This window comes from Diospyros lotus, unplaced genomic scaffold (genome assembly GCF_014633365.1).
Source record: "Diospyros lotus cultivar Yz01 unplaced genomic scaffold, ASM1463336v1 superscaf1, whole genome shotgun sequence".
NCBI lineage: Eukaryota > Viridiplantae > Streptophyta > Magnoliopsida > Ericales > Ebenaceae > Diospyros > Diospyros lotus.
The window spans coordinates 5,657,075-5,678,798 of record NW_026267104.1 but is presented as its reverse complement, the minus strand read 5'-3'; the positions used below and the strand labels follow the sequence as shown (position 1 = coordinate 5,678,798).

General features: G+C 36.3%; 2 protein-coding genes across 2 annotated transcripts; one reads left to right on the top strand and one right to left on the bottom strand.

The window, feature by feature from the left end:
* Positions 1-6,289: 6,289 nt before the first annotated feature.
* LOC127793071 (uncharacterized) lies at positions 6,290-9,260 on the top strand. Its single transcript, XM_052323840.1, has 5 exons — positions 6,290-6,478; positions 7,928-8,050; positions 8,352-8,591; positions 8,683-8,742; positions 8,963-9,260. Exons 1-5 carry the CDS (start codon positions 6,365-6,367, stop codon positions 9,065-9,067), a joined length of 642 nt encoding a protein of 213 aa, XP_052179800.1. The 5' UTR covers positions 6,290-6,364; the 3' UTR covers positions 9,068-9,260.
* A 304-nt stretch (positions 9,261-9,564) lies between these two features.
* Positions 9,565-21,424, bottom strand: LOC127793070 (uncharacterized). The gene is made up of 11 exons (XM_052323839.1): positions 21,255-21,424; positions 19,650-19,835; positions 19,499-19,557; positions 16,828-16,893; positions 16,608-16,715; positions 14,216-14,282; positions 13,412-13,496; positions 12,248-12,408; positions 11,556-11,657; positions 10,893-11,115; positions 9,565-9,926 (listed from the first exon to the last, which is right to left on the bottom strand). The coding sequence occupies exons 1-11, from the start codon at positions 21,291-21,293 to the stop codon at positions 9,793-9,795; spliced, it is 1,230 nt and encodes a 409-aa protein (XP_052179799.1). The 5' UTR covers positions 21,294-21,424; the 3' UTR covers positions 9,565-9,792.
* Positions 21,425-21,724: the final 300 nt, after the last annotated feature.

Here is a 21,724-nt window from a genome sequence, read left to right as displayed (position 1 = left end):
CTGTAATTTTCAGAAATTTCGCACGTACGTGGCAGATTTGGCCGAGATTTTGGCCTGATTTTTCGACGATTTGGGCAGCCTAGGGTCGTCGGGGAGTGGCCTAGGGTGGTCTAGGAAGCGTGGGGAAGAAGCCTTGGCCGAAGATCGGCCACGTGGGGGCGAATTTTGGCTATAAATAGCCAAGGGTTTCGGCCGAGAAGGAAGCACCAAATCGAGCTCGTTTTTGAACGATTTTTGGAGCTTTGATAGAGGGATTTTGGTCTCTAGGAGTCAAGGATCATTTTGGGATCGATTTGAGGCGTGTTGGAGTAGGTTTGAGGGTGTTTCGAAGGTGGCCGGAAAAGCCCTAGGCGGACCGCCACTGAGACCTGCAACTCAAGTTTTAAAGCACTTTCTGGTGTCCTTTCGGCTTGAAACCGGTGGGGCTAGGATCGAATCTTCATGGGCTTTCAGGCGGTACCCGTTTCGTTGTGATCGGAGCAACCACCGACTGCCGGCTCAAGGTTGAAGAAGATGGCGCGTGACTGCCACGCGCCAGCCCAAACCAGTCAGCCACGCGCCCGCGCGTGAGGGCGCGTGAGACCTCAGGTAATTTCGAATTTTTTTTATTATTTTAAGAAAATTAAATTATGAATTATGATGCAAGAAAATTTGAAAAAATGTTGGAGAAGATGGTCATTTTGTAATTTTCAAAATAAATAAGACTTATAAAAAATAGGAAGAGGAATTAGAAAATCCTTAGAAAATTTTGGGAGTTAGGAATTAATTATTTATGAATTTTTATGAAGAGAAATCAAGGAAAAATCTTGAGTAGGCATTTATTAGAATTTTTGAGGAGAAATATAAAGAAAATAGGAAGAAATTATGAAAAAAATTGAAAAAATAGATATTGATATGATTTTCAACAAACGTGATGACTAGGGTATCGTAGAAGCTCGAGGTTAAAGTATAAGAGCATCGGGCACGAGAATCAAGGCTAGGCACACAAACCAAGGCAGGCACGCAAATCGAGGCAACTCGCGCTCTTCAAGAAAGTTGAATTACAAAGTGAGTGTTCGCCCCCAACTTTGTTTTAACTTGTGAGTGGTTCTACCCGAAAAGACTTTAAGTGACATTCGTGAATGTTCATCCCTATGGCTTGGTTTATTATGGTTGTCCAAACAATTATTTACACATGCATTGAATTTCGTACGGTAAATTGCATACATTGAGATGTTGATTTTATGCATGTTATGATTTTTCGGCATTGGCTTGTTTTGTGTCGTCCATATGGGACGTGGGTTGGTAACTTGTGACGTAGCCCAGAGTGACAGCACTCGGGATGCGTACCTAGGATTAATGCTAGGTGACCCACTTGGGACGGGGCTGAGACGGACTTCACCCTACGGGACCCAAGTGGCGGGGCTGAGAGTGGACACTACCCCGGTTGTTGGCTCAAGTGGCGGGGCTGCGAGTGGACACCACCCCAGGTTCCTTGGAGCAATAGCATTAATGCTGAGGTGACGTCGATTCCGAGGATAGTGCTGATGTGACACTCTTGGGGCTAGGGTTGCGTTGGGTTTTGGATTGCTTTTGAGTTGGAGCGTAAAGCCTAACAATGACAATGGGGTGATTCTCGGGTTCATATGTCGAGGTTGTCCTTCTTAAGCAGGATTGTTTTGCCAATGGGCCGAAGTGGTTGTGTCGCCTTTAGAGAGATTGCATTTTCCCCGGTTAGGGTTAAGTGCTATATGGGATTCTCTTAGGCTGGTGCATGTCGGGATTTATCGATTTTGTATATGATTTTTCATATCTGCGTGAAAACGTTTTTGAACTCTCACTTAGATGATTCAGCATCTAATTTGGACTATGTCCCTAGAATATTCAAACGTTCCAGGTGAAAGCAGTGGCGCCAAGGGAAAGAATATTATCGAGATTTAGCAGCTATGTTTAGTTTTCGTAGGTTTTGTCCATGATTACGATGTTCAAAGGTTATGTAATATTTTGATATTTTCATGTGAAACATCGATTTGGTTATTGTAAAGGAATTGTCGGTTATATATCATTGAGGTTTCGATCTTGTTTCAGCTGATGTGATTGTTGATACCTGTCTTAGTTTATTTATTATTAAATTTTGATATGCTAAGAAGGTACGATCGGGATTGACGGGAAATGATTATGATGAAGGTATATGTATTGAGAGACTTATGTTGTGTGTTGAAAAAAAAAAAATATTCCCGAAATCTCGAGTTAACGCTCGTTGTGGGAAAACGAGGCGTTACAGGTAGGCTGTTTATAGCAACGAGTTTAGTGTCAAAATTCTGGTAACGGTTGGTGCAAACTGGGAAGGCGCTGTCAAAGTAGAACCTTGAGCTAATTTCGGCGAGCCAAATTAACTTCGATCGAACGTGGAGATAATTTTCGTCGTTGATCTAGTTAATTGGAATTGAACTTGGCCTTCGACGGACGATAACGGAACCGATCGAAAAAGGTGCAAGCCCTGTCGTTCACATCCAGTTCAACTAGCGGGCGTCACGGAACCGGTCGAGTTGCAGGGGGAGCGATTGGGAAGCTAAGGTACAAGCGATCACGGCTTGTGATTTGGAAGAGTTGTTCGAATTTCCTTGAAACGAGTAGAAGGTAGACGCTCAACCGCGAATCGCAGTAAGTTTGTTCGAAGCGGATGGGCAAAGCAACTTAAGCGGAGTTGGAACTTGGAAGCTAAGTCGTACGCTACTGGAACCATTGAATTCTTAATTCTGCAGAATTTTGTTGGTTGCATCACAGTTGCTCAGGGAAGGCAAGCAGCCCAGACGATTCTAGTGGGGAAACTTCGACGATCTAGCAAAATTCCATCGATCTAGAAAATTGTTCGATTCTTGGAGCAGCAATTTCTAGCGAAATGAGATAAAACAATAATCAGTGTGTGCAGACGAGAAGACAAGACAGGGGTGACTCTTGGAGCAGAACCTTAGCCTTCTATTTCTTCTTCTGGTGCAATTACGGTTATTCTAGTGAATTAGGCGTTCAAGACAAAGAAGCAACCAAGAGATCCCCAATGGAATCTCAGAATTGATTCCAACGCACAAGGGGAAATGAATCCGACGCACAAGGAGGAGAGGTCGGCTGATGTTTGAGGCTTGGAATTGGAAGACGGTTTGGCCAATTGATTCCAATGCAAGGAGCTTAACACTCGAAATTTGAAGGCGGTTACAGAAATAACTATCTAGCTTAAAAATTACAAAAAATAAAAGCCTAGCCAAACTAAGCAACAATCACTCCAATCTCTGTATAATTAGCTTAGCTTGGGATACAGGCATCTATATATGATGCCTTCATATATAACGTTTGATCTATTATTTTTGTTTTAAAAAATAAAAATAATTTGAGTTATTTTAAAAAGACATAACCATCAAAATGTTACCCATAAATTACTTTTTTAATTAACTAACTTTAATAACTAACTAGCTATCATTTTTTTATATGTAATGGACTAAAAGCTTACCTAAAGACAAAGCCCAATTAAAAAAAAAAAATTAAAGATGGGCAATACAAAAAAGGCCCGCCAAATAATTTTTGTGAGATTGAAATGTCTCCGGAAGACACGAGCCAACAAAGATAGATTCAGGAGACTCTCACGAGGTTTCTTGGATACACTTCCAATAAAAAAGTTTCAAACAATGCAAAAACATGATAAATTTTAATATCTAAAAATAAATAAAAAACTTATAAAAAATAGACATTATTCGTAAAAATTTTAATTTTAATTGATTTCAAAATACTAATAATATTTATCACGAATCTCCACACTCCTTCCACACTCCTCTGTTAATAGATGATCTTTCATTTCAAAAAAATATACACATATGATATTAACTTTAATAATACTTACAAATCTTCTTCAAATTCAAGTGTTTAATTTAAGCATTGAAGTATTCGTGCAAAAATTGTTTTACGTTTGCTGATCATATTCTCTCTTATAGGATCTAAAATGATCTAATTAAGAATTTATTAACTACAACTAGAGATGGCAAAATAGGCTTGGCCCGACGGGCTAGCCCGTTGGAGCCCGACCCGGCACCGGGCTAGGGCCAGCATTTTGCTGGCCCATTTAAGGTCAGGCCAATTTGGCCCGGCCCGCTTGGCCCGACGGGCCAAATGGCGGCTTGGCCCGCTAATCAGCCACACAACCTCCTCCCCCCAAACTGCCCTCGCCCTCACCCTCTGTCTCATCCTCGCCCGTCCTCGCCCATCGGTCGCCGCCCTCGCCCTCGTCTCGCCCACACCCCTCGCTCTCAGTCTCGCCCCTCGCTCTCAGTCTCTAGGCTGGCCCGTCTGGCCCGCGGGCCCGTGTAGGGCCGGACTAGGGCCAGCAATTTGCTGGCCCGTTTTTAAGCAGGCCAATTTGGCCCGGCCCGCAGGCCACTTGGTGGCGGGCCTGCTCGGCCCGGTTCGGCCCGTTTGCCATCTCTAACTACAACTTTTATTATTGTATCACAATTACAATACTTTATCTTTTAACTCAATTTTGAGCAATTCACCACCCAATAAGTACCCCAAAAAAAAACTTTATAGTTAAATTTGTTATACTTTATTAAATCCCTTAAGGTGAGACAATCAATATAGTAATTCTTCTCTCAACTTAATTATAAAGGTTTTATGTCCATAGTGTTCGACTTAAATCATATCTTTCGTTTAAAATAGAGTTCCTCAACTTAGCCCATCAACGTAATGCAATAATGGGCCTCACTTTTATACTATGACCAAAGTCAACTTTTTACCAAACAAACGTAATAATCCATTTTATACAGATGAGATGCAGTCGGCCAAAACTTCCAAGACCACCGTAATAATCCATTTTATGTCTCTTGCAATGATCCTTTTTACATGATTTTCGATATTCGTGTTCTCGATTACGTTAATAAAAATAAATTATAGGTTAGATTTTTAGTCTTGAATAAAGTAAAGTTATTGCTCAGCTCCACCTATATATTGAGAAGATACATTTTAAATCTTTTTGTTAAATATATAGTGGTTTGGTTATTTATTAAATAATATTTCAACTTTTATAAAATAAAATAAAAAGCCACGACTATTAGAAAATGACAGAGACGATGAACACTTTGAATGGAGCCACTGAAATATTATCAATTATATAATTTGTATAATAGTACAAATTGTCAGATAAAATTTTCATCAAACCCATTAAAATTCACTGATCATATACAACATCAATAGATTAAGGAAGAACAACAACCTCTCAAATTCATAATTAATGATAAAAATTTGATTAAACAGCCTTTACAAGTACACAATTCACAAGCCAAATCTTCATCTTCTTCTTTTTTATTGTGTCAAAGTCGTTCCTCAATGAATAAAAAAAATGGTGTTATAGACTGAGAAGATGATACATAATTTTTAATTTATAATATTAATAGAATTCTGTATATCATAAAACACTATTGAATCTATATTTTTTTCATAAATCAAGACAAATTGACATAAAATCATAAACGTGCACTAAACACAATATACCAGTTATGATTACATATAATAATCTATCAGGGTTGCAGATAATGCTAAACTAAAATTGAATTAATTTTCTCAAAATAAGACTTAATTAATATTACACGTATTATTAAAATTCTAACACAAATAACTATCAAACAAAAAACATATATTTATATACACAAGTGGCTAAAGAAATATTCTAGCTCAAGATTAAACTAAGGATAGATTGAATACTTATTTTTTTTGTGATTTAGACTATTTGTATGGAGATTTTTATATTCATTTAAACACGTATTTAAATAGCAGAACTATTTATATGTGAGTGAGATGAGCTGAATTGTTGGTAACTAAGTAAAAATAGGACTGTTTTCAACATTCATCTGCCCAAAGCCTCGAAGCTCCAACCATCATCAGATCTAATGAATATAAATTTTTAATAAAATCCCAAGTTTCATCATATGTATTGCCTTTGCCTTTTTAAATCTGGTGAGATATATAGTTAGGATAACTGTTCATTTATTTATTTATTTAATGTATTTGAAAATTTTATAGTAAAGAATTATTTGAGATGCCATTAACTCAATTGTTTACATATATACGTAGAGAGCTTTATACAGCCTTAAATCCTCTCCTCATTATTATTATTATTATTATTATTATTATTATGTAGATTGGATTCTGAATGGATGACGTGTCCACCGCCGATTGTTCTAGCACCGGGTAGTAGGGTGTCTAGAACCTTCTTGTTTCATCTAAGATCACCCTTATTTATACATATTTTACTTCTGCCCCCTTCAAACTCCACTGTTTACTCCAGGCTCTATAGCCCCTCCCCCTTTCCCTCTCTCTCTCTCTCTCTCTCCAGAAGGCGAAGATGGCTGCGGATGATTTGGCGCTGGACTTGGAAGAGCTTCGCCATCTTGAAAGCATAGCGAAGAGGCCCCGAATCGTCTCTCTCATTGCCTCCGAAATCCGCAACTTGGAGAAGGTCTCTCTCTTCCTCTCCTCCTTCTGGGTTGTTGGATATTTGGTTTTTGCTGGTTTCAGGAGACGTTCTTCTTGATGTATTAGTTTGGTATGGATTGGATTTGATGTGGGTGGAAATGTGATAAATATGTGGTTTGTGGAACGGAAGCTTCATTGGTTCTGGTTGTGCGTGTTTTGGAATATTGTTGGATTATATGGATTTTGAATTGATCTCTTATCGTTTCTTAATTTAAGGGGAATCCATTTACCATTTTAGGTGTATTTGACTCAACTCATGTAAGGAATTAGTTGAACTGTGTATTTTGGTTGACTTGCAATATTCATTGACTTCCCATGTCTTAAAACATCGATGAAATCAATCTCTTTCTTACAGTATGACTAGGATTTGGGGTTTTGGGAATTTCATAGACTTCAACTATTAACGAATTAGCCGAAATGCCATTCTTAGCTGTGTTTGCACAGAGTTTAGGCGTTCTATATGTTTTAGTTCATATTCAGAAAAATCTGGTGAGTCATGATTACTTACATAGTTACGGTTGATTGCTCCAAGTTATAATTTCACATTAGTTTTCTATAGCTCTCACCATGTCACCCTATATTCCAGGTCCATTGATTTTCTGCAGACTTAGAAGATTTGCCCTGCAATGTAAATTCTTGCAATGTAACTTCTTCTTGTTACCCATATTCATTGTTGTCCATTCTTGCAATGTAAATTCTTGAATTTGATGAATGAACCAGCTAATGACATCTCTCTCTCTCTCTCTCTCTCTCTCTCAATTGTTGCATTCTAGATGCCACATGTTCTTCTGGTTCTCCCATTCCACAATATCCACAAAAACTAAAATTTAAGTGCATAAAGAGGCAGCAACAAGCAAAACTCTTTAGTATAAGAAAGGAGAAGGCAAAAGAAGAATAGAGCATCCAAGGTTGAAGAATTCTTCCATGCTAGCATAAAGGCACAAATCTTCAACCTTGGATACTCTATTCTTCTTTTGCCTTTTCCTTTCTTATACTAAAGAGATTTGCTTGTTACTCATTACAACCATTTATAATATTCCTAGAATTTTTGTTGCCATTCTCTTTACGCATTCCTACTATCTCCAGTAAACTTGAATGACTAGTATTCCAAGATCTTGGTCAATTGTTTAAAAGAGAGGTGGCGTATAAGAGTTTGGTGCTTGGATGAAATATTTGAGTAATAGTTGCTTGAATGTGATTCTTCCAAAATCTTCTTAAAATTACTTCAATAAATCTATTAAAGTTGTATAGATTTCGAATTTGGGGTGCCCACCTTTACTGCTACCTGAATCAAATTTGACAATGGACCCGGGCTCTTGAAGTAGATATTTTGCATCATTTTCATCATAATTAAGCAAGTGTGCAGAATTTGAAGACATTAGTTTATACCTTCTCCTGCATCTTACCATTCTGTATTTATTTTCTTGTGCAGCTGTCACAGGCTCAAACACCAACTCCAGTTCCAACAGCAAAAGTGGCTACGTCTACTAACCCAGCACTGAAATATATTACACTTGGATCTTTTAGCTGGGATCAAGACAATGAGAAAATTAAGGTAAGGTTTCCTACCTATTGGAGAAACTTAAAGTCTTCTTACTTGCATAGTTGTGTTCTGAAGGGATTTGATCTGAAGCTATTTAGCTGACTGAAATAAATGTTGCTCTTAAGGTCCCAACAGGTGTGAGAGAGAGAATTTTTGTACATTGTAATATCGCTTGGCCTTAGCTTCCAATAGTAATACATGCATGATTACTTCACAGTGACATTTGTCCAAGCAATCACTATCTGTTGTTTGTGGAATTGGCCGTCTTATGGAGCATTATTGACCTAATTTGGTCGTCTCATTGTTGCCTCAGATATACATCTCCTTGGAGGGAGTTGACCAGGAAAAGATGGAGATAGAAATCAGGCCAATGTCCTTTGATGTCAAATTCCATGATGTCCAAAGAAAGAACTATAGATGTGCTATTCCAAAACTGCACAAGGAGATTGTGCCTGAGAAATGTAAGGTGGTGGTTAAGCCTACAAGGGTTATAGCCACATTGTATAAGGCCTCCAAGGGAAATTGGTTGGATCTGCATTTCAAAGAGGACAAGGTAATTACCCACAAGTGAAAAATAAGAGCTGAATAGTATTTTGTAGGCTGTGAACCTTTCAAGTTATCTGAGTTATTCTCATCATTTGCAGCTGAAGCCGAATCTCGACAAGGAGAAAGATCCAATGGCGGGAATTATGGACTTGATGAAGGTACGGTTTTCATTTAGAGGGATTATCTCTTTTAAAAAAAGTAAATAGAAGATTGTGTGTGAACACGACCTTTTTCCCAACCCTTCCCCACCCAACAGACGCAGAGTATCATTTTGTAGGGATGCCCTGTTTTTTTTTTTTTTTTTTTTCACTATAAGCGAATTCCTATAACGTATGGAATTTCTATTTAATCATTCGAACTCCATTATGTGATTTGCAGAATATGTATGAAGAAGGGGATGATGAAATGAAGCGAACAATTGCAAAAGCATGGAGTGATGCTAGATCCGGCAAGGTAGCTGACCCATTAAAGGGGTATAAGTGAAACAATTCTAGGTCACTTGTTTTTGGCTGAGGATTTTGATTTGGAATTTTATGGTCACTCTGTTGGTTTATCAGTTGCGGAATGTTGTGAATGGTGGCTCTTGTTTATTTACGTTGTTAAATTTTACTTCTGGATAATTGTGCTGTCAAAGAACAAGTTTTTATGCAATATAGGTTAATGGCTTTATAGTTCACGCTCATGCTTACCAGTTCCTTCATTCAAGGAGGCAACTTTAGAAAGAAAAAAGTAAAAGAAAATGACAATTTATGGGATTCTTTCTTTTTTTTTTCTTTTTTCTTTCACCTAAAGCACTTGCAAGTTGCAATACGCCTCTCTCAACCTGGCCACTATTTCAACATTATTTATAGTGAGAGGTCAGCCTACGAATCACGGATAAACTAAGTCCTGATGTTCAAGAAAGAGTGAGACGATGTGGAAGATGATTGCCACACTGGCACCACAAGAAAGTAGTGACCGAAGCTATCAAGCCCTCTCGGTTGAATCTCAATCAAAGCTTTTTAATTGGCAAAAAGAAAAATCTCAAGCAAAGCTCTTTAAAAATCTGGTCATTCTAACGGAGGAATTACAGGAGGGTGGTTGGCTATAGCCTACAATATATAAAACAATCTATAGGGCTCTCAACACTCAAATAAATCATCAAATGAAAAGAAGAAATAAGAATGTAGACAATATTAAAAGTGAAATAAGCAGGTGAGGAGGTGCCTTCATTGAAGTATTTGACTGCCATAGTCAGCATTGAATTTCTCGTAGCGATGAGCATGGAGATGCGCCGAGGCCTTCGTGTTTCTCAAAGCCATCTCTACGTCCTCATCTTTGATTGGTCCAACCTTGGGCAATTCTGCAACCAACCATAACCTTCAGTACGAAACAGAATAGAATAACCAAAAGATAATTATGCTCGTCTATCCGCCTTATGGTTCCGTCTCCTTTTTTTTTTTATTGTTTTTGGTTTAGAATGAAAACTAATATAATTGAATGAAATGGTAGTAAAGAATAGAAATACACTATCTTTGTTTGGAAGGCTTTTTAGTAATGGAATGGAGAGGGATGGGTTTCATCCAATTGGATGGAAGTGACACTATATCCGTTACTTCCGTCAAAATTTTATCACTTTTCATCCCTTCCTCTCCCAAACAAAGAGAAACAGCTTTTCATTCCATTTCCTTCATTTCCGTTCCACCCATATAGGTCACTCCATTTCCATTACATTTTTTTATTTTTCAATTTTCAGTTTTAAATTTTAAATTTATTTTTAATTTTTTATTTTGATAATCTATTTTTAAAAAAATTAAAAAAACATTTTTTTATCATTTTAAAAAATTATTTCTCAAAACAAAAAATTACTCTTTTAAAATTTTGAAAATAATTTTTTTAATAATATTTTATCTAATAAATTTGATTATTTAGTAAATTAAAAATATTTAATCTTAATATATTATTAAAATATATATATAAATTTTAAAGTTAATAAATTTTATAATATTTTTTCCTATTACAATAATAAAATATAAATAAATAAATACATTTGAAATTATTTTACAATTTTTTTTTATTTTCAAAAATATATTTTTAAAAACAATAAAGAAGACGTGTTTTTATTATTTTAGAAATCAAAAATTAAAAATAACTTAAAAATAGTAAAGAGAACGCAGCTTAAATCTCTACCAAACATAGCCTTAGTTTTACTTTTCCTTTGGAATTTATGTAGTTCCTCTCATCCACCACCACTAGCCGAAGGAACACATGCGTAGAATCTAGTAAATTAACATATAAATGTGGAAGTGGTTGACTAAATATCTCGTACCTTCCTCTGGCACCACTTCTTGTTTTTCTTCAAGGACGGCCATTAACCGTCTCAGGGGCTGCATGGCAGCCTCTTTGCACACCAACCGTATATCAGAACCTGAATAACCTTCTGTTCTTTCAACCAACAGTTCATATGGAAGTTTCTCCTCACCGGGTGTTGATGGCAATAGTTCCTCAAACATACCTCTTCTTGCTTCAGGTCCCGGAAGAGGAACAAGAATCTTAGCATGGTTAAGGAAGAAGAGATCAAGACATAAACTCAACGCTATTGCATTTTTCTAAGTTTAACAAAAATAGCAGGTTTTTTTGGGTAAGTAATGTCTAAGAACTGAATCAGACAACATATTTCAGCCATCAATTCTGTTTAATTCAATAGAGTGAAGTAGTTGTCAAAAGAAATTGCATATGCCAATAAACTTGATTTTCTGAGATTTTCTGCAACAAAGAGGTTGTACTTGAAATCCTAAACCCAGAGATCAAAGAGTTTATTCCAACCATAGTCTTTTATCTGTTGGCAAGAATGAGAAGAATTTATTTGTTTTGCACAAGCTTTTCACTTCAATTATCACCAAGAACTATCTTTTTATTGAAAAAAGATCTCAGTGTAATCCTTTCTTACCATTACATGAAACGTGATGTAATTGACCTGTCAAAAGGATACTCTCTTCTCAAGACGCCGGAGCATGGCTGCATCCAGTTCCCATGGGAGATTTGTAGCAGCAAGGACAAAAACAAGTTCATCTGTCTGTGTCAAACCATCCATCTGCAATCTAGTCTGACTCGTTAATTTTGCAGAAAGTGGAGATGAACATGTATATAAAAACTTAGATAATCAATCATCCAAGAATTTGAAATTGAAAAAGATTTATAAAGCCAGTATTCACATTGTTATATGCTTATGCAACAAGAACTTGATTTTGATGGCAAAGATAGCAGAAGGCATAAACAAAAAAAATTCTGTAATTTGCAAATTGTTGTTGTTATGTTTTTTATTTTTTACATTTGTTGCTGCTGTAGCTTGTTTATAAACTATTTGTAGAGATTATTTTTGAGAGAGAACTTTGACCTATAACAACCCCCCCCCCCCCCCCCCCCCCAAAAAAAAAAAAAACCCACATCTCTCACTGCGGTTTGATTTGTGAAGATAAATTTGGTAGTTCCTTATTTTTTTGTTTTTTAACCAGAATACATGGAGGGAAATTTGGGAATCAAAATCTTGACACCAGAATACATAGAGGGCACTTTGAGAAATCAAAATATTGACAGGGCTGCATAACACCAAATTTGGTGTTTGCTTATATAATATAGAATAGATTAACAAATAGATAGTTACTCCTCAGAATAAAAAATCACCTGAATTAGTAGTTCAGTTTTCAAACGCCTACTTGCTTCATGCTCATTACGTCCTTCACCACGGTGACTAATGATGGCATCAATTTCATCAAGAAATATAGTTGAAGGTGCATGATGTCTAGCTAGCTCAAACAAAACTTTCACCAACTTCTCTGAATCACCTGTGAAGCAATAAAATCCAAAATAAGGATAACTTTAAAAGTGAAGTGTGTCAATTTACGGAAAACAATCTATTTGATTATAGACAAGTGCATTATTGCTGATGTTTGCAAACATTATATATTTTCAATTTATTTTACGAAATATGTTGTCAAGAAATAATCAATAAGATAATTATGTTCTTCTAATTAAAGTATAATATATCAATCATGGAATAATTGCAGTCATTAGTCCATTAAACCAACACAAAGAACTTGTACATGAATATTTCATGATCCACCTAAATATAATAAATTTAAACTAAAATAAAGTGATAAATCGACATCTATAATGCTTGTTCCAACAAGTCCACAGACCCGACCAGTTCCCGTAGTTATTAGAACCTAACAGAACCAACCAGTTCAACCTCCATCATCTTGAACTGACTAGCCTTGAGGTCTGATTCATATTAGAAGTACATTTATGCAAGACACTATTAAAGATTGAAGTCAATGCCCTCTTAAAATCCAATTGTAGCCTCCAAGGCTCAAACTTGAGAGCCTAGCCTATGAGTAATCAATGGGCCATTTATTGTTTTTGTTCAATTTAGTAAAAGTATTATATATAAAAAGAATCAATAAAACAAGCATAATCTTGTACTACATATACAAAAACCAATAAAATAAAAAATAACCTTGTACTACATATGCAAAAACAATAAAACATGCACAATCTTGTACTACATGTACAAAAATCAATAAAACATGCATCATCTTGTACTACATAAACAAAAATCAATAAAATATGCATAATCTTGTACTACATAAACAAAAATCAATAATATATGCACAAATCTTGTACGTTATAAACAAAAACTAATAAAATATACGTAATTTAATAACAATGGGTGAACCAGTTGAACAAATGAACCGTGAACTAGCTGAGTCTCAGTTCAAATTTTCTACCTGATTCTGATATGGATATAACAATCTTTAACTATTTCAGGAAAGGATCAAGATAACACACCCCGCCATTTGCTGACAACAGATGATGCTGAAATATTAAAAAATGTGGTCTTGCACTCGGTTGCAACAGCCTTTGCAAGCATAGTCTGCAGCATCACAAACAGTCCTGTTGAGAAGGAAAATACTAGAGAGGAATGTTGGATCAACCGTATAATAGTAGAGCAAAGATTTCAGGGTAAACCAATGTAATATGAAAGAACACATAATGCATCCACTCAAGTAATGGATTTAAGTGGGCATGGGGCCAGCAACAAGCTTCCAGTTCAATGGAAGCTAGTGTGAGATACCCATGTAATGTTTACAGAATTATACCATCAGATTTACATGTGAGATAGGGAGGTATGAGAAAAACTGCTACAAGTAGATGGCTATTTCAGACATGGTAGCAGGAGAAAAATAGGCCTTTTAGGGGTATTTTTGTTGTTTTCTGTGGCTAAAATATCAGTGAATATATAGTTTTTTTCCCCCAAAAGGTAAGAATAGCCTCAACAAAATATTTAGGGCCCTTTTCTCTGAGCAGTAATCCACCTTGCTAGTTTTGTGTCCTTTTGCAAGGTAAGAATGGTGGAAAAGGAAGCAAAGGTCTACATCTTGATACTAAATTTTATCAGATAACAATTACAACAGCAATGTGTAAATCAGCCCATAAGAAACTATGCACATATATTGCCTTTTTATGCTCACAGAATAAATGAACCACAAGGAGGAAAAATACATGTACACAAATAGAAAAAAAGAAACTGAAAGAAAGCATTGAATTCTTCATATAGTAACATAAACCAAGAAAAGATCCAAGACTACATACCTTTCCTGTTCCTGGAGGACCAAACAGTAGAATACCTTTCCATGGTGATAGAAGACCAGTAAAGTACCTGGAACAGTAACAAAATGAGCTTTTGACCAGTGTGCCAAGTACTTCAGAATTGTATCTTGTGTCGGTACAGTGAATATATAATTAATATGATAATGTGACTTCAAATAACATCATCAAGAAAATGCTATATATGTGCAAAATGGAAGAAATATACAAGTCTATGAGGAATGCCATATACTCAGAAGGGCATTAAGAGCTCTACACACTCCTTGCAATTTCACAGAATCAATCAAATCCAAATAATGGTTGAGGGGTCACATTACCACAGAGCCACCAACAGAGAAAGGACAAGCAATTATTCTTGAACCCATAAAACAGAAATTCAACTTCTCATCAGACCTTCTATTTCATTCCTCTCATATAAGATAATGCATGCAAACAAGGCCAACCACCAAATCTCTCTCCATTGCTTTCCTACTGACCACCACTAATCCATCAAGGCATCCTAGAAATGGTCCACGAGTCAAAACTGTACAATGAAGAAAGAGAGGATATGATCTCTCTATCCTACTTGTATAATAAAATCAATTAACTAAAATATGTTCTCTTTTTATCAAGTTACCCTTCATCAGGATCTTCTGGTTAACCTTTCAAGGGTAGGGAAAAATACGGCCAACCTTGGAGTAGCTGGGGACAACCACCCAAGTAATCCCATGGAAAATGACAGGCACACAGGCAAGTTCAAGATTTGAAATGGTTTGAGCCAAGGAAGCATGGATACAAGGAAATAGATACAATTTAACACAAACATATTAACACAGCAATTCTTTTGGTCTGATAAATATGTCAATTCGCAAAAACTTTAACAAAATCAACAATGAACTATTTGTCCTAATTAGTTAGTCCATGAACCTAAGAATTACCTTCTAGCACTTTTGGGTGAGAATCCTTGGTGTTAAAAGTGATATTAGAACAAAAAAACAGGACCACCAGCAAGTGAGTGCGAGCTAGGAAAGTGTTTTGAGATTGATTGGGGTCAGATTGAGATATGGAATATTTGGCTTGGTGAAGGACAAAGAACAAAGGAGAGCAGTTTGTGATGATCCAATTCTACATCAGTGGTCTACTGGAAAGGTCTAGGTGAGGACTCATGGTGTTACTTAATCCCATGAATCCACAGGTAATCTTTAGCTAACACTTTTTTGGGTGAGGACCTATGGTGTTACAACTTACAATATGAAAAGGAATAACAAATTTTAAGGTTTGCATATAATGTACTTATATTTGTCATGCCAAAGAAGTAAAGATACCATTCTCCTAATTCTGCAAGTTCAAAGAAAAGTAAACAACAAACCTTATTCTCTATCTTGGAAAGTTCAATTCCCCAAATATTGAGTGTTATAGTGAGTTTGATCTGTCTCATATTACATGGGCTCTGCTATGAGTTTTGGGTATGGGTGTGCTTCCAACCACTAGACTTCTAAAAATGTTTAATCCTATTTGGAAATGCATATGAAACTAGATGGAACTCAAAATCAGATTTATATCTCTTATTGAAGTTGAATATATTAAAAATTTTCTTTGATATCGAATATGAGGTTCTTTTTCTTCAAAAATTACAAAAAGCTGACTATGAATTAATAGCAATGGTTTGGGTTTGAACCAAAACATTTTCCCTCATCCCTCTTCCCAGCAGATAATTTACTCAATTCTGCACTCATTACTGGGTACTGGTAGGGTACCTGCTACTTGATCAGTTTATATTCATCTTTAAAATTTATTTTACATTCTTAATGATGTTTTTTTCCTACCATATAGATGCCTTCCATCCTAGATTGTTGTTATAATTTAAAATACGATAATGAAAGGAACATATTGTTAGATAAAGCAAATCTGAAAGTTCAAAAGAAAAAATAAAAATTTTAAAATATTAAACATTATTCAGAAAGCACCACAGGCTGAAATTTGGCAGTGGGAAGGAGGAAATCTAAAAAACAAGAAACTTTTTCAGATAAAACTCCAACATGTAGACAAAAAAGATAGGATTATACTTAAATAGAATAAAATAAAATTTCATTTAAAATTATGTTTGAATCGGGGACCTTGTACCCATCCTCGACCAGGAATTATTTTCTGCTCCATACTTGCTTGATCTGGAAAATTTTAAGTGCAAACCCATCACATTCAAACATAACCCATACTCTTTACCCTTTCAAAATACCCCCTACAAACCCACCACATCACTATCTGTAGGTGTTGGACACATACCCCATACTTGCTACCCTCGTCACATCCAATGGACACAGAAATCCAAGAGGAATAGACGAGTCCATGTAACATAGGCTAAGAAGAAAGCACATCATAGGTGTTCACTAAAACATACTTGGGATATTTTATTGGCATGACAACTGCTTCTTTAAGTAGCTGTTTAGCATTCTCTAGCCCTTTTATGCTTTCCCACTTCACATCTGGGCTTCCACGAATTATATCCCTGTACATGAAATAAAGATTAGAAAATGAACATTTGCAATGCTTCCTGTTTTTCTCACGAGGCAGATGGGTTCACTCCCACATGTTGAGCTCTTTGTATTATTGGCAATTACCTACTTAAACTTTCTGCTAATGCACGCATTTCAACAGATTCAAAAGCAGGGAGCAGAGACTTTTGCCTGCAAAGAGAACAACATATCAGCATACTCTCAAAGAGCAAGAGAACGTTGAGCAGCTATCACAACATGAAATCAACATATCATATGCTCTCATTAGTTGGTATAAAATCTATCTATTTAAACTCAGAGAAAACATTTAGCCCATGCTAACAAGATTAAGGATCTGAACACTTCTAAGTAAATAAACCAACAAGATTAAGGATCCAAATATTTCTGAGTAAAGATTTGAAAATGAAGTACCAAACATCAGTTAAGAATTTTTTATATACTATCATTGCTATAGTGCTTGCTACTTTACTGTGCCACTGCATGCAGCATTTTGATCCATTTAACTTTTCTTTCTCACTCTACGTATAATCATCAACTGCACCTTACCCTAACCAAGTTTGGGTTAGTGGCATGACATTCATAATGTCAATTGACTTCTAAAAGTCACATAGACAATACAAACCATCCCCCCCCACCCCAAAAGAAAAATAAATAAATAAATAAACAATCTGGCAAAATTTTAGGCCAAATGCCCCTCCCGACACAACCCACTAGCAAGGGAAGGATAAGATGAAATTCCAACACTATCTTTGTATGTAAAAGTTACATGAGATGGCGGTAAATGAAGATAATTGATATGGTCGTATGCCATCACATAGTTAATATTGTGAAACCAACTTATACAACAAGGAAACATGAATGCTAGGCACCCCACCTAGTGAGATAAAACTTGTGATTGTTGTTGTATTTAAATGTAGGCAGCCCAAGACTCCTATCATGTGGAGGGTACACAACATTAAACACAAAGCAAAGAGCTTGTTCCCAAAATTCAAGGCCACAACACTCTGTCTTGATGGAATGACGTTGTCACAAAGATAAGGCCAGCTGTGATTGGCCACTCCATAGGCCAGCATTGCATGCCCAGTGCCCATAGTGTGCCACAAAAACTGGTGTGAATGCACGTTGAACTGTTAGCTTGTAACCTTTTGCCTAACTTCCACAATTATAGGAGAAGAATACTTACATACTTTGCCATACAACCATGAATAACATTATGGTTTTTAATTCTTGCTTTCTGATGCAATGAACTCTATCTTGCTCTCTCCGTTCTCTTCTACTATTACTTTTCTTTTCTCAATTTTGATTAAAATAGATTCTTGTTGGATTGGTAATATCAAGTAGCATGGTCAAATCTGAGATGGGGCTTATCAATGATAGCATGCAATGCCTTGCATGTAGCATAATAAATGGTACAGAGCCACAATGAGCCTCAAGACCTTACAGCAACTCAAAAACTAGTAGATAATTTTTCTTCATCAACATTAACCAATTCCAACAACCTCAAGCAACATCGACAATTAAAGCAGCTCAAAGGTGAACCAAACCCAATGGGTCGAACTTTGAAGCAGCCAGGACAGTGGTCAGTGCAGAAGAATGTCACAAGCAGCTAAATCCTGCCCATGATGGGTTCTAGGGTGCATGTCTTCATGCCCAACATCCCTATGAAGCAAATGCCCTAGTGCCTTGAGCTGCTAATTTACCTATGTGAAGCCTATTGAACTACAGAAGACTTTCTACAGGTCTCCACCAAGCTGATAGCTAGTTTTAGTAGTTTGTTTTACCTAACAGCCTACCCATTTCTTCAATCACTGTAATTAATCAGATCTCCAGAACCTACTGCCAACTTTTTTTTATAAGTATCTGCTTTGCATAGATATTAATGAAGATGAAAGATGTTTCAGATAGGCTAATTTTTCAAGACAGTTCGTCGAAACAGAGCAACCAAAAAGAGGTGAAACTCTAACAAAAGCTCAAAACTAAAACACTTAACTGCAAGTGTCATAACCCAATCCCACATCAATAGTCTAGTGGGGAGGTCTTAATTATATTACTTGGTCCCATGAACCCAACGAGTCATCTTCAGCTCGTAATTCTGGGTGAGGGCAACAGCAAGCATATACAATTAATAGTCTATATACACAAGAGGCATGAACAATTTCACTTTCCAAAATGCATCCCCAATGAGAAACTTTGTAAAAGGCAGTTTTCCAGATTTAAATCACCCCCAAAAATACATCATCCAGTAAACCATCAATTCGTAAATTGGACGGCACTAATGAGTTGAGACGTTGGGTGATTAAATTCAGTAATTCTTTATTTGAGCCAGTGAAATTATCTTCATTCACCATTATCCCATGAAACTTTCCATCTAAAGATGAAATTGGAACTTTATGCCATCATTCACCTCACTAAAGGGTGGAAGGGCATCTATGAAGTTTTGCCACAATATTCTTTTGCACAGATTTGTAGTGTCAATGTAACTTTTAGAAATCAAATGATATTACGAATATCACTGCCACCAGCCCTAACTTGGTTAGGATAAGGTGTGGTTGATGATCATAATGATGGTGATGCATTCATCATATACTATTTGGTTAATGTTATCCTTGCACAAATGTTTCTTTTGATTAGTTATCCCTCACATAAATAACTTGGTTGGACAAAGTGTAGGGTTTTTATATGGCTCCGATAAAGAAAAATATATCTATACATACAGGGAACTTGTAAAATTATAACACAAGAAACAAGGTAATTTGAAAAGGTGAAGGAACCATACAGCTTTTCATAAGATCTAGTAGATGAAATCCCATTACTGTAGGTCAAGGTCTGCCCATCCTGCAATCAAACAGTATCTAGTATAAGAATACACTTTCCAAACACTAAAGAGAATCATGACCAGTAACAGTTGTAGTCATATAATGGGGAACCTGATTCCGATACTGTTCATAGATGGCCAAGTCAGATGTATTTCTCACATGCCCACTTCCACTTGATGTTACGCTGGACAAGTTCCCATTACATATCCCACCAGCAGCTTGACCATTCATGGCTGCATCTTTTTCATCGGGTTCTTTCTTTCTCCCAAACTTAACATCATAAAACATCTTAAACTCCTAAAAACACCACACACACACACACACACACAAAAAAATACTCAAATGAATGCATAAACTTGACCAAATTTAATGCTTAATCATGGCTCAAGGTAAACAGATCACAAATTCTAATTCGTAATCGGTTATCAAGAACAGGGCAAGGGAACAAATTAAAATACAAAAATCAAATTTCCAACTGCAGTTTACTTATGATCTCACATCAACCAAGCCTAAAAGTTGCACAAAGCTAAATTGAGGGAAATTGTGTTCCGTCGCAAAATCTGACTCAAAATATTTTTCACATTTTCTTGTCCATCAAACAAAATAAAAAACTGGAAAAACAAGATCAGAAAGTGAAGAATTAATACAAATCTGAAATTCAAGATCCAATTATTTTCTATTTCAATATTTTCTGAGCAGCCAAACACATTCAGAAATAAGGAAAATAATAGAAATCAAAACTAGAACTGTAATGTACTTCTGATTTCACATTAACAAAGCCAAACGGTGGTTACGAATCCAAGTTAAAAGAAATTGTGCAGTCTCACAAAATGTAAGAATAAAAAAGATTGAATTCCTTATTCCATATTTACTTGTCAACAAAACAAAAGCAAAAAATAGAGAGGCATTGTCAGAAGTTGAAGGGCGACGTACAACAATGGAATCCAAAATTAATTTTTCTTTCCTTTCCACATTTTCTCTTAGTTTATGGAAAATGAGAAATGAACACAAATAAGACAATTCAAAATTTAACAGTAATGAATTCTAATTTCACATATACAAGGTCGGAAGAGAAGTTGTACCAAAACAAAATGGGGAGATTGCGGCGTCCTATCAGAATCAGAGACGGTCAAATGTTGAAGTGTAAACAGAAATAAAACTTGGGGACTGTTGGTCAGAAGTCAAAAGAGTAAAGAACAAGTTCGGAAAATGAAATTCGAATATTTCTGTTCCAACATTTCTCAGCAACCCAACAGGTTGGGGAATGAAAATTGCACAAATCAAAACTTAAACACAAATATACTTCTGGATTAGATTCACATCAGAAAAACGAGCAAATATGTACCAAGACTGATGAAAGTTGTCATTTCACTAGAAATCCAATCGCATTCTTCATTCCACATTTCCGCGTTAACAAAGCAAAATATAAAATAGAGAGGTCCGAGAGGAATTCGAAGAGTGAATGGAATCCAAAATTCAATTTTCTTTTTGGTACCTACATTCTCTCAGCTGCCAAACAGATTTAACAAAACGGCGAACATAATTTCACTGCATGAGTGTGACGACCAAGCACAATAAAAACTAGAGACAGTTGATCGGAAGTCCAGCAGGTCCAGCACAAATTCGGAATGCAAAAATCGAAGTCTCTCTTTTCAACCGACATTTCTCCGCAGCCAAACAGATGAAAGAAAAAGAAGAAGTAGAAACGCTACTAACCTCGAAGGACCAGCGCGTGGGCAAAGGCTCGTCCGCCATTTCTCACGCTAAGCAAATATCGAAAACAGACCAGAGAACTGGAAAAAGAAAAAAGGAGAGAGATCTACAGATATTTCTCTCCCTCTCCCTCTCCCGTGGTTCGATTCTCTCCTTTTGCGAGAGATGCGTAGGCTTGAGCTGTCCCGCAAGGCCGAACGGCGAAGAGAGTAGACTCTAGACTCTAGAGCATGAAGGTTCTTCGCCGTAGGTGACTCACAGACCAACCACATCTCAACAGCTGGCGAAGTAAAACTGTTGTCATGGTTTGGAAGTGACCGTAGCGGTGCCCGGTGCTTTTTCATCGCCTGTAATATACAACAGAAGAAATTATACGAATAATAATAATCTCTTAATAGTTAAATTATATAAATAATAATAATAATAATGTGCAAGATTTTACCATTTTTGAGCCATCTTAATAGCTTAAAATT